The following is a 12,578-nucleotide window of genomic DNA, read 5'->3' on the forward strand; positions in this document are numbered from 1 at the left end:
CTGCAGCTTCCTTTCCTTTTACCTGTTTCCTGATCTTTTGCCAAATGTTCTCAGGTTTATTCTCTTCTCTTGAGGGCTTTGCCGACTCACTGCTAGGACAACACTTTCAGGCCTAACGAAGACCACAAACCAACGCTTGGCCTCACACTCAGTTGGATTTTCATTTCCATCCCTGTAAACCCACAGGACTAGCAAGGGTGCCCCAAAGGCACATACTGCCACCTGGTGGCCCATGGCTAAGGAGAGCTGGCGACACCAGGGCGCTCTCAGCCACAGGGCAGACAGGCCTGAAGGCGGATTGGCAAGAGCACCAGTCTTCTGTGGAACCCCAGTGGTAGCTCCTTCTGCTTTGGAAATAGCATTTTCTCAGGCTGGAATTATCTTTTTCTCAAAATTAAGTCCGGTGTAAATGCCACGATCCTTTTTTTCCTCACTCCTCTAAAAGTCCCAGAGTGGGTTCAACATTTCATTTTAACTCAGCTCCACTCTGCCTATTCTTATTCCAAACTATTTCTCCTCCTCTAGTCCCTCAGACACAGATCCTTTGAAGTACATGCCATCGGGATATTGCAATAATCTGCTGATCCCCTGGCTCACTTCCCTTCTCATTCCTTGGAAATTTAAAAACCTGATTCATTCTCTTGATTACACAACCTGTGCTGTCATCCATGGAAACGCTCCATCCCATTTGCTGGCCCTCAGTTCTTTCTTTTCTTTTTCTTTTTTTTTTTTGTATTTTCTAGGGCCGCACTGCGGCATATGGAGGTTCCCAGGCTAGGGGTCTAATTGGAGCTGTAGCCGCTGACCTTCTCCAGAGCCACAGCAACGCCAGATCCGAGCCGTGTCTTGGACTTACACCACAACTCACAGCAACGCCGGATCCTTAATCCATGGAGCGAGGCCAGGGATCGAATCCGCAACCTCATGGTTCCTAGTCGGATTCATTAACCACTGAGCCACGATGGGAACTCCATTTTTTTTTTTTTATTACTCGATGAATTTATTACATTTATAGTTGTACAATGATCATCATAACCCAATTTTATAGGATTTCCATCCCACAACCCCAGCACATCCTCTCCCCCTCCAAACTGTCTCCTTTGGAGACCATAAGTTTTTCAAAGTCTGTGAGTCAGTATCTGTTCTGCAAAGTTCATTCTGTCCTTTCTTCAGATTCCACATGTCAGTGAAAGCCTTTGATGTTGGTGTCTCATTGTATGGCTGACTTCACTTAGCATGATAATTTCTAGGTCCATCCATGTTGCTAAAAATGTGTCTGGCCAATTCTAAATAAACATTTTTTTCACCATAAAATATTCTCGTAATATATATATTCCTTCATAGTAATGAAAGATGTAATTCTTCCCTTGACCTTAAGTCCCTCTCAGGATAAGCACTTCACATCTGTGCTAGCTTTATTTTTTTTTATTTTTATTTTTTTTTTTGGTCTTTTTGTCTTTGTTGTTGTTGTTGCTATTTCTTGGGCCGCTCCCACGGCATATGGAGGTTCCCAGGCTAGGGGTCGAATCGGAGCTCTAGCCACCGGCCTATGCCAGAGCCACAGCAACTCGGGATCCGAGCCGCCTCTGCAACCTACACCACAGCTCACGGCAATGCCGGATCGTTAACCCACTGAGCAAGGGCAGGGACCGAACCCGCAACCTCATGGTTCCTAGTCGGATTCGTTAACCACTGCGCCACAACAGGAACTCCCATCTGTGCTAGCTTTAAAGGAAAATGTCTCAAACTCCTCAAACCATTCTCTGCTAAACCTACTCCAGGAGTTCCCCAGTGGCTCAATGGATTAAAGATCTGGTGTTGCGACCACCATGGCCGGTTCCATCCCTGGCCCCGGAACTTCCACATGCCGAAGTCCTGACTGAAAAACAAACAAACAAACCTACTCCAACTAGGCTTTTGTCCCTTCTGTTTTGTTTAAACTACTCCTGTCAAGGTCATCAACAAACTCCATTGCACTAAAACCAGTGGTCAAATCTCTGTCCTTCTTACATGACCACTAAAAACAGGTGACAACACCTAACACTCTCTCCTTGTGCGAATAAATTTCTTCCCTTGGCTTCTGATACACCAACCTGTCCTGGTTTCCTATTTATCTTACTGTCTTTTCTCAGCATTTCGACACATTGGAATGTCCCCAAGGTTCAATCCTTAAAACTCTTTTCTATACACAGTCACTCCATGGCTTGTGTCCTCCAGGCACATGGCTTTAAACACTATTTATATCAAATATCAGTCTCCAACTTGGACTGGGTCTTTAGGCTGCAGACTTGGACATCTCCACAGGTAGGGCTAAAGAGAATCTTAAACCCAGGAGTGCTCCAGGGTCCCGATCCACTCCCTCCTAACTTGTTCTTCTTCCAATTTCCTACCTCAATTGCTTAAGCTAAAAATAGAGGACCTGACACATGCACCCATATGTTCATTGCAGCACTATTCACAATAGCCAAGACATGGAAACAACCTAAATGTCCATCCACAGATAGATGGACTAAGAAGACGAGGTATATATATACACACAATGAAATACTATTCAGCCATAAAAAAGAACAAAATAATGCCATTTGCAGCAACATGGATGGAACTAGAGACTCACATGCCAAGTGAAGTATGTCAGAAAGAGAAAGGCAAATACCACATGATATCACTCATATCTGGAATCTAATATATGACACAAATGAACCTTTCCACAGAAAAGAAAATCATGGACATGGAGAACAGACTTGTGGTTGCCAAGGGGGAGGGGGAGGGAGGAGGAATTGAGGGTTAATAGATGCAAACTATTGCCTTTGGATTGGGTTAGCAATGAGAGCCTGCTGTATAGCCCTAGGAACTATATCTAGTCACTTATGATGGAGCATGATAATGTGAGAAAAAAGAATGTATATATGTATGTGTGACTGGGTCCCCTTGGTGTACAGTAGAAAATTGACATAACACTGTAAATCTGCTATAATGGAAAAAAATAAAAATAAAAATAGAGGACCTAGTATCGATTTCTGAATTACCTTCGCACTCCATGCCCAATGCATTAGCAAGTCCTGCCTACTGAATCTGACTATTTTCCCTACCAGTTACTACCACTGCTGCCCAAGTCACCTTTATCTCTACCAATTCAACAGCCAATAACTGATCTCTGTTTCTACGTTTGCCCCCATACAGTCCATTCTCCCACTAACAGGAACAGTGACCTCCTAAAAACAAATCTGCTCTTATTTCTCCCCTGGTCAAAACCCTTCCAGTGGCCTTCCATTATATTTAGGAAAAAAACTTAAACATCTCATCTTGGGCTACCGGGAACTCTGTGACCTGGTCTGGGCTGCCTCCCCAATCTCATTTCCTGCCCCTCTTCTCCCTGATGCACCACATGCTTCCCTGCTGTTTTTTGAACACCAGGGCCAAATGCAGCCTGCCCCCTGTTTCTGTTGTTAGCTGTTTTGTTTTCATAACTTTTTTTTTTGTCCTTTCAGGGCCACACCCGTGGCATATGGAGGTTCCCAGGCTAAGGGTACAGTCGGAGCTGTAGCTGCCTGCCTACGCCAGAGCCACAGCAACACAGGATGCAAGCCACCTCTGAGACCCACACCACAGCTCACAGCAAAGCTGGATCCTTAGCCCACTGAGTGAGGCCAGGGATCGAACCTACATCCTCATGGATCCTAGTCATGTTCGTTAATTGCTGAGTCATGAAGGGAACTCCCTGACCTCTTCTTATAAAGACTCTTATCCCATCCTTGACCGCTCCATCCTCATGACCTAATCACCCCCCAAAGTCCCTATCTTCAAATACCATCACATTGGGAATCAGATTTCAGATTTCAACATATGAATTTCGTGGGAACACAAACATTCAGTTAACAACAAGATAATATAATAAGTAATCTTTTGAGGATGCTTTTTTTGGCAAGGGGTCTTTTCTAGTCACTTATGATGGAGGAGGTCTAATAGGAGCTACAGCTGCCAGCCCAAGCCACAGCCACAGCAATGCCAGATCCGAACCGAGTCTGTAACCTATACCACAGCTCACGGCAATGCCGAATCCTTAACCCACTGAGTGAGGCCAGGGATCGAACCTACAACCTCATGGTTCCTAGTCGGATTTGTTAACCACTGAGCCACAGTGGGAACTCCTAATACTATTTCATTAACACAAAGTTTCACTAACACTGCTGGCCATGCCTTATGCTCAGATCCTTGAAATAATTCATATGCACAGAGCTTTAAGAGTGCAATGTGATAATATACTAACAAAATCTAAGGGGTGGCATAACCATACCTCTGTAGGCAAGTATAGGGAAAAGCCCTGCAATGGGAAGAAAAGCTCAGGACTGAACAGAGAGGTCCTGGTACCATATCTTTTAATAAACTGATAAACCTAAGTGTTTCTCTGCATTCTGTGATCCACTTCAGCAAATTAACCAAACCCAAGGAGGGGGTCGTTTGTAATCTGGTCCATAGCTGGTTGGCGATAACAGGTGATAACCTGGGCTTGCAATTGGCATATGAAGTGTGTGGGTCTGTGTGTACTGGGGAGGGTGGCAGAAGAGAAGCAATCTTGTGGGACAGAGCCCTTGACCTGTGGGATCTGCTACCTCTGGTTCCTGTCAAAACGGAGTTAAACTGTAGGACATCCAACTGGTGTCCTACAGAGACTTTCGTGGTGTGCAGAAAAACAGATGTTTCCTTTACAGCAAAATACTTTGCTAAGTGCTTAGAATATACTATCTAATTTAATTGTCATACTAATCAGCAAAGATAGATGTCATCCAAAGAGTTAACTACAGCGACTGGCTAACGGGTACGAGATAGGACAAACTTTCATGTGCATTTTTAATCTGGCTATGTCAAAATGGCCTTGTCAAAAGTAAAATCACTGTGTTTTTGGTTTGGTTTGGTTTTTGTCTGAGCCTGTGGCATGAGGAAGTTCCCAGTCCAGAGATGGAGCCTTTGCCACAGCAGTGACCCATGGCAGTGACAATGCCAGAAATTCCACCTGCTGGGCCACCAAGGAACTCCCTTTTTGTTTTGTTTTTGTTGTTGTTGAGGTACAGTTGAGGTAAAATCCTTGTTTTTAATGCCAGTAACAAGAGCAACAACCATCTTAAACCTTTGTTTATCCTTAATTCCCACTAAAATTCAGGAGACTTCGTCTTTTAATTTTTCTATTATTGAGGCAGAAGTACAGGCTTATACTTCTTTTTATTTATTTATTTATTTTTCTTTTCTAGGGCCGCATCCACGGCTTATGGAGATTCCCAGCTAGGGGTCTAATCGGAGCCGTAGCCACCAGCCTATGCCAGAGCCACAGCAACCAGGGATCCGAGCCGCATCTGCGACCTACACCACAGCTCACAGCAACACTGAGTGAAGCCAGGGATCAAACCTGCAACCTCATGATTCCTAGTCAGATTCATTAACCACTGAGCCAGGACAGGAACTCCTACTTCTTTTTAAATATATCAACAACCACAACAATGATACAGGATGTCTTAATAATGATAAGGTTGGCATAATTAGGAAGCCTACAAATAATAGCAGTAGATTACAATATGATTTTTTTAAATTTTATGGCTGCACCCACAGCATACGGAAGTTCCCAGGCCAGGGACTGAATCCAAGCAGCAGATGTAACCTACGCCACAGTAGCAGCAATGCTGGATCCTTAACCCACTGGATTGGGCCAGAGATTGAACCCCAGTCTCCACAGGGACTCAGCTGCTGCAGTCAGACTCTTAACCCTCTGTGCCACAGCGGGAACTCCAAACCTATGATTTTCGAAATGGAAAACGGTAGCTCCTAGTCTTAAATAGTCAAATCTATTAAATTAAATAAATACGTAGTAGGGGGAGCTTGGCGGGGAAATGGGTGGGTAGGGCACAGCAGCTCTGCTCACCATTGGTAGAGGAGTGAACACATTTTTAAAAAGGATCACTCTTGGGAGTTCCTGTGTGGTGGAGCAGAAATGAATCTGACTAGGAACCATGAGGCTGCAGGTCTGATCCCTGGCCTCGCTCGGTGGGTTAAGGATCCTGCGTTGCTGTGACTGTGGCGTAGGCTGGCAGTTGCAGCTCCAATTTGACCCCTAGCCTGGGTATCTTCGTGTGCCCCAAGTGTGGCCCTAAAAAGCAAAAAAAAAAAAAAAAAAAAGAGGATCACTCTTGGAGCTCCCTATTGGTACAGTGGGTTAAGGATCTGTTGCGGTGGTGTGGGTTTGAGCCAAAAAAAAAAAAAAAAAAAAAAATCACTCTTTTGATTAAGTTCTGTGTTTCATATCTTGTTCTCATAGTGCTTGCCCTAATGTCTTTCCAAAATAGGCTTGGAGTTCCCATCATGGCTCATGAGCATCCATGAGGACATGGGTTCAATCCCTGGCTTCACTCAATGGGTTAAGGATCTGGAATTGCTATGGCTGTGGTGTAGGCCGGAGGCCACAGCTCCAATTGGACCCCTAGCCTGGGAACCTCCATATGCCAAAGGTGCAGCCCTAAAATAAAAAATAAAATAAAATAAAAATGGGCTTAACAATTGTCATGTAAACATACCATCTTTAAAAGGGTGTTGATTTTTTTGAATTTTCCAAAAGATGCGCTTTTTTGGAAAATGTGCTAAGAGTAATTGCTCCCCTTGCTCTTCTGCCAGCTCTGCTCCCCTTAGTATGGCCATTAAAAAGATCAGGGAAAAAATCTGGCCATCTGAGAAGATCACCATTCAAGATATCAATGAATTCCCTGAGAACAAGCTTCTTTCTTTCTTTCCTTCTTTTTTTCTTTCTTTTTAGGGCTGCACCTACGGCATATAGAAAAAGTTCCCAGGCTAGGGGTCTAGTCGGAGCTGTAGCCTCCAGCCTATGCCAGAGCCCCAACAACACAGGATCCGAGCCGCGTCTGAGACCTACACCAGAGTTCACAGCAACGCCGGATCCTTAACCTGCTGAGTGAGGCCAGGGGTTGATACCGAAACCTCATGGATACTAGTCAGATTTGTTAACCACTGCGCCATGATGGGGACTCCTAGAGCAAGCTTATTTATTTATTTTGTCTTTTCGTCCTTTTTTAGGGCCGCATCCGCGGCAGATGGAGGTTCCCAGGCTAGGGGTCTAATCTGAGCTAGAGATGCTGGCCTATACCACAGCCACAGCAACGCGGGATCCGAGCCACGTCTTCGACCTACACCACAGCTCACAGCAACGCCAGATCCTTAACCTACTGAGTGAGGCCAGGGATGGAACCTGCAACCTCATGGTTCCTAGTCAGATTCGTTTCTGCTGTGCCAAGACGGGAACTCTGAGCAAGCTTATTTAAAGTCTTTCTGGATGTGACCGCATGTGGTAAACCCTGACCTCTGGCAATTTGTAATTTAGCCATAAGATAATGGCTGCCCTATCCTCATCCCAGTCCATAGGGCCACAAATTCTTTAACACTTTTTTGTGTATCTTCATCACAATGCCTTGCAAGTGATGACTATGTTACACTCTGATAATATGACTCAGTTACACTCAAGAATCTGATAGCAATAATAATAATAACTTTTTTTTTAGCCGCATCTGCAACAACGGGAACTCTGAGCAAGCTTATTTAAAGTCTTTCTGGATGTGACCGCGCCAGGGATCGAACCCGTGCCACAGCACCGACCAAAGGGAGCCACAGAAGTGACCCAAGCCACAGCAGTGACAATGCTGGATCCTTAAACGGCTGAGCTAGCAGGTAACTCCAGGATGAGTTCTTATTGCGCACATTCAGACATTACTCTTCACACCTACACAGTCATGGATGGCAATTTTCAAGGAAATTCCCTCTAGTGCAGTCATGTGTAATTTTACTGAGGCCTGTTTGCAATTACAGCACTGAACGTGAATATTTTTATCATTCTTATTATTCCTGATGTTAGAGCACAAAACACCACAAATAGCAAATCCTAATTAATTGTGAGTAAAAAGAACATAGGACAAGTCTATAGGCTGTAATTGTCTCTCCCACCACCACTTAGGTAAGTCCACACTAAAAAGACAACAAAAGTTCAGGAAGGTGATCAGTATTGGTATTATTAACATAACCATGACAAAACAATTTGATAGCAATCTGACAAATTCTTAATACTCACACCCTGTTTGCTCCTCTCCATCTCTCTGCTACACCAAGAATTGACTCTCTCTCCAATTCTTCAAGGTATTGCTTCCTGTAAATTGTAATTGGCCAGTTATTTATTCGTTTTACCTACATAAACTCCTTGAGAGGCTGTGACTTAGCCCCCTGGCCCCCTGGCACACCCAAAAATACTTGTGGAAGGAAGTGAAACCTCATATAATTCTAAGGTCTTAGATTCACTCAATTCTGAGGTCCTCAGCAAAGTACTTTCCACTTGTTCAGTAGCCAGTGGGAAGAATTTTATCAAGTCAAGGGAGAAGAAGGGGAGAGCAGAATATGGTACATACAGACCCTCTATGTTTTGAGTCATTGCTCTGTCATCAACTAGCACAGTTTCCCCACCAGCAAAAGGAGCAGGGATAGGTGAACTTGCTGTTAGAAAATTGTGATTTTATATGGCCAATATTTCAGTTCCAGAGCCTGTTTTGCCAAATAAAATTATAAAATATTTCAGTTCCAGAGCCTAAACTGTGTCAGTGAGCTGCAGCGCCATCAGAAATCATGATTCTGCTTAACCAGTTATCAAGTCTGAGTGATTCCTCCTCGACCAGCTCTCCTGACTTGGATGCATAGTTTTGAGGATTAGCTGAGACATACACTGAACTGCTAGGACTATTTCCCGAGTTTATTAGGAGGCGGGGGAGAATCAGGACAGACAACTCCTTTGACTATTCCACAGCCTCCTTATACCCTTTCCTTTTCACTTCTCTGCAACCTTCCCACGCCCATCTTCATCTCTCTCCTTTCCTCTGTCCCCTGGTTCTTGTCTTCCAGTCATCCTCACTTGGGTAAAAAACAAAAACAAAAACAAACCCCACAACTCTTCTAGCTCAAATTAATATGCTTTTCTTTAAAAGTGAGGTGCCGGAGTTCCCGTTGTGGTGCAGTAGAAATGAATCCAACTAGGAACCATGACGTTGCCGGTTCGATCCTTGGCCTTGCTCAGTAGGTCAAGGATCCAGAGTTTCTGTGAGCTGTGGTGTAGGTCACAGACACGGCTTGGATCCTGCATTGCTGTGGTTGTGGCACAGGCCGGCAGCTGTAGCGTAGGCTGGAAGCTATAGCTCCGATTCGAACCCTAGCATGGGAGCCTCCATACACCACAGGTGCGGCCCTAAAAAGCAAAAGGCAAAAAAAAAAAAAAAGAAAGAAAGAAAGAAAGAAAAAAAACTGAGGTGCTATTTGCACTGAATGAATGAGCCATAATTTTCTAAGAAAATGCTAATTTTCATCTTGCAAAAATCTACAAAGCTACTCATCTGTATAGCACTTAAACTCTTGGTAGATACCTTTCAAGACTAGCATAGTTTTCTCTAAATGGTTTTCCTATGGCTCCCTCACTTTCTTCAGGCCTCGGGTCAAAAGACTCTTTCTTGGAAGTGTCACCCCTTCTCCCTTCCCCAATTTAATATGCCAGTCCCCTCTCCATTTCTGTGTATTTTCTTCATAAGATTTATCACCGTTTGGCATTTTGTTATACATTCACGCTTTTTTTTTTTTTTTTGGTCGATTATCCCTTCCCTAGAATATAAACTTCAGGGCCATTGCCTGCCTGGTCACAGTGGGATCCCCAGCACGTGGAGCAGGGCTCCTCCATGGTAGGTGCTCAGGAAATAACAAAACATTCTCTCCAATACTCGGAGGCTACATGCTAGTTTCTCCAAAGCCCCACCAGCCCTTCTCCCTTAGGCCAGCCCAACAGTGAATCACCGCCCACCTCTACCCGAGCCCAGCTGGGAGGGTCGTCCTCACGGCGGCCGGGCACAGGAACAGCGCTGCTCGCTCAACACCTGGACCCGGCAAACTGCGACTGGGCCCAGCGGCTCCGCTCAACCGCCCATGTCCAGGGCCACCCGCGTCGCTCCGTTGGTCCCAGGAGGCTGTGCCCGGGGTGGGGGGTGGGGGGTGGCGGTGATGCTGCCGCTGCGCTTCCGCCCGTCCCGCTGAGCGGCCGTTAGGACCCCAGCGCATCTAGGAGAAGCCCAGGATTCCGTTTTGAGGGATCCGTTGATGTGGGAATAAAACGTGACTCGTGTGTCCGGCTCCCGCGGTGTAAGCAAGGGTCGCCTTCACCAGTCCCTCCAACAACGGCCGCAGCCTTACTTCTCACCTTCAAGCCAAACTGACCAACCGGACCGCCGCCCACCGGCTCCCACCCCGCGCCCCCAGTGCCTCGGCGGAGAGGCGGGGAACCCTTTACTGGGAAATAGCTGTGGGCCCCACCATCCTTAACGCCGCGGTTAAGAGAGTGTTAACATTTCTGCTTTAAGAGATATCGTTTCCCCCTCAAACCTCCTCACTCCTAAGGTGATGCCCCCAGATATATCCGCAAGGGGGGGCCAGAATCGGAGCTGAGAAGGCAGAGAGCCTTCTTTTGAACCCCAGTAGCTCTTTTTCCGAGGAAAAGCCCCATCTGTCTTTCCCTCCACCTCTTGAAAGGGACTCTTTAAAATTTGGAGTTAGGAATAAAAGTCACCCCCCCCCCCATTTGTGCTTTCCGGGGAGGGGCAGGGCAAGAGAGGAAAGGGTGTTTTGGAGAGCGTGTACTCATAGCTTAGCCTTTAGTAAGGGATGAGTCCAGAGTGACAAGGTTTTATTTATTTATTTATTTTTGTCTTTTTAGCGCCCCACCCGCAGCATATGGAAGTTCCCAGGCTGGGGGTCGAATTGGAGCTGCAGCGCCCCGCCTACACCACAGCCACAGCAATGAGGGATGTGAGCCACCTGTACCACAGCTCAGGGCAATTATGGATCCTTAACCCACAGAGCGAGGCCAAGGATGGAACCTGCTGTCCTCGGATACTATCCCGATTCCTTTCTGCTGAGCCAAGGGAACTCTGACAAGGGTTTTTTAAAAAGGTCTGTGCTATACTTCTCAAAAGAGAATATCCTAGTGAGCAATAAACTCATGAAAAGATATGCAACTGAACAACCAAATTTATGGTTCCAAAAATTAGGAGTTTGGGATCAACATCAACACACCCCTCTGTATAAAATTGATCAACAAGGACCTACTGCACAGCATAGGGAACTATGTTAGATATCTTGTAGTAAATGATGATGGAAGAGAATCTGAAAAAGAGGGGAGTTCCTTGGCAGCGGAGTGGTTAAAGATCCAACACTGTCACTGCTATGGTGCAGGTTTGACCCCTGGCCTAGGAACTTCAGCATGCTGCAAGTGCAGCCAAAAAATAATAATAATCTGAAAAAATTATGTATATTCGGAATCACCTTATTATACACCTGAAACCAACACAACGTTGTAAACCAATTCTACCTCAATAAAGTTTTTTGTTTTTTTTTTTTTGACTTTTTGTCTTTTTGTCTTTTTTTAGGGCCGCACCCATGGCATATGGAGGTTCCCAGGAGAGGGGTTGAATTGGAGCTACAGCTGCTGGCCTATGCCACCGCCACAGCAATGCCAGAGCCAAGCTGCATCTGTGACCTACACCACAACTCATGGCAATGCTGGATCCTTAACCCACTGAGCAAGGCCAGGGATTGAACCCACAACCTCATGGTTCCTAGTCAGATTCATTTCTACTGCACCACGACGGGAACACCCACATGTTATACTTTAAATTTTTTTTTTTTTTTTTTTTTTTTTTTTGTCTTTTGTCTTTTTGTTGTTGTTGTTGTTGTTGCTATTTCTTGGGCCGCTCCCGTGGCATATGGAGGTTCCCAGGCTAGGGGTTGAATCGGAGCCGTAGCCACCGGCCTACGCCAGAGCCACAGCAACGCGGGATCTGAGCCGCGTCTGCAACCTACACCACAGCTCACGGCAACGCCGGATCGTTAACCCACTGAGCAAGGGCAGGGACCGAACCCGCAACCTCATGGTTCCTAGTCGGATTCGTTAACCACTGCGCCATGACGGGAACTCCTAAATTTTTCTTAATTAATAAAAAAAAGAAACCTGAACTATTATTAATTTTTCCAAGTTCTCCTCTATTCAACTCAACATACATTCATTTTAGAGTCACTATAGAGTATATGAGGCATCATTAGGCACTGTGGAGCCCTGGAAAGATGTCGCTGTCTTCCAGGAGTCATAATCTAGAAGGTGGTACAAATATAAGTCATTGCTTGGAAGAAGTCTTTTGAAACTGTGTTAATTGTTAGGGAAGTCCAAATTAATTTCTTCAGAAGAAAGCTAGGGAAGAGGGTATGCATCTGGGCAGAGTTTCTGATCTTTTTTTAATTAAAAATTTTTTTTGCTCTTTAGGGCCGCAGCCACAGCATATGGAAGTTCCCAGGCTAGGGGTCAAATCAGAGCTGCAGCATACACCACAGCCACAGCAACACGGGATCCCTAACCCACTGAGTGAGGCCAGGGATCAAACCCACAACCTCATGGATCTTAGTAGGATTCATTAACCACTGAGCCAGGAAGGGAACTCACCAGAGTTTCTGAT

General features: G+C 45.4%; 1 protein-coding gene across 2 annotated transcripts in view; it reads right to left on the reverse strand.

Moving 5' to 3' along the window:
- Positions 1-10,333, reverse strand: part of SLC2A3 (solute carrier family 2 member 3) — a 78,307-nt gene extending 67,974 nt beyond the window's left edge. Inside the window, exons 1-2 of one of the 2 annotated variants that reach the window (XM_085024720.1) lie at positions 10,274-10,333; positions 8,120-8,194 (exon numbers count right to left, since the gene is read on the reverse strand). In XM_085024720.1, the coding sequence (XP_084880846.1) occupies positions 8,120-8,140 (21 nt within the window). In that variant the 5' untranslated portion in view covers positions 8,141-8,194; positions 10,274-10,333. Of the gene's footprint in view, positions 1-8,119; positions 8,195-9,880 lie in introns of both variants that reach the window. The other variant, XM_021092391.2, reaches the window with a different exon arrangement.
- Between the last annotated feature and the right edge of the window lie 2,245 nt (positions 10,334-12,578).

The sequence above is a fragment of the Sus scrofa genome, chromosome 5 (genome assembly GCF_054392235.1).
Source record: "Sus scrofa isolate SSC_HxYL_T2T_F1_AM1 chromosome 5, Sscrofa_HxYL_maternal_Yorkshire_Landrace_v2.0, whole genome shotgun sequence".
NCBI classification, from domain to species: Eukaryota; Metazoa; Chordata; class Mammalia; order Artiodactyla; family Suidae; genus Sus; species Sus scrofa.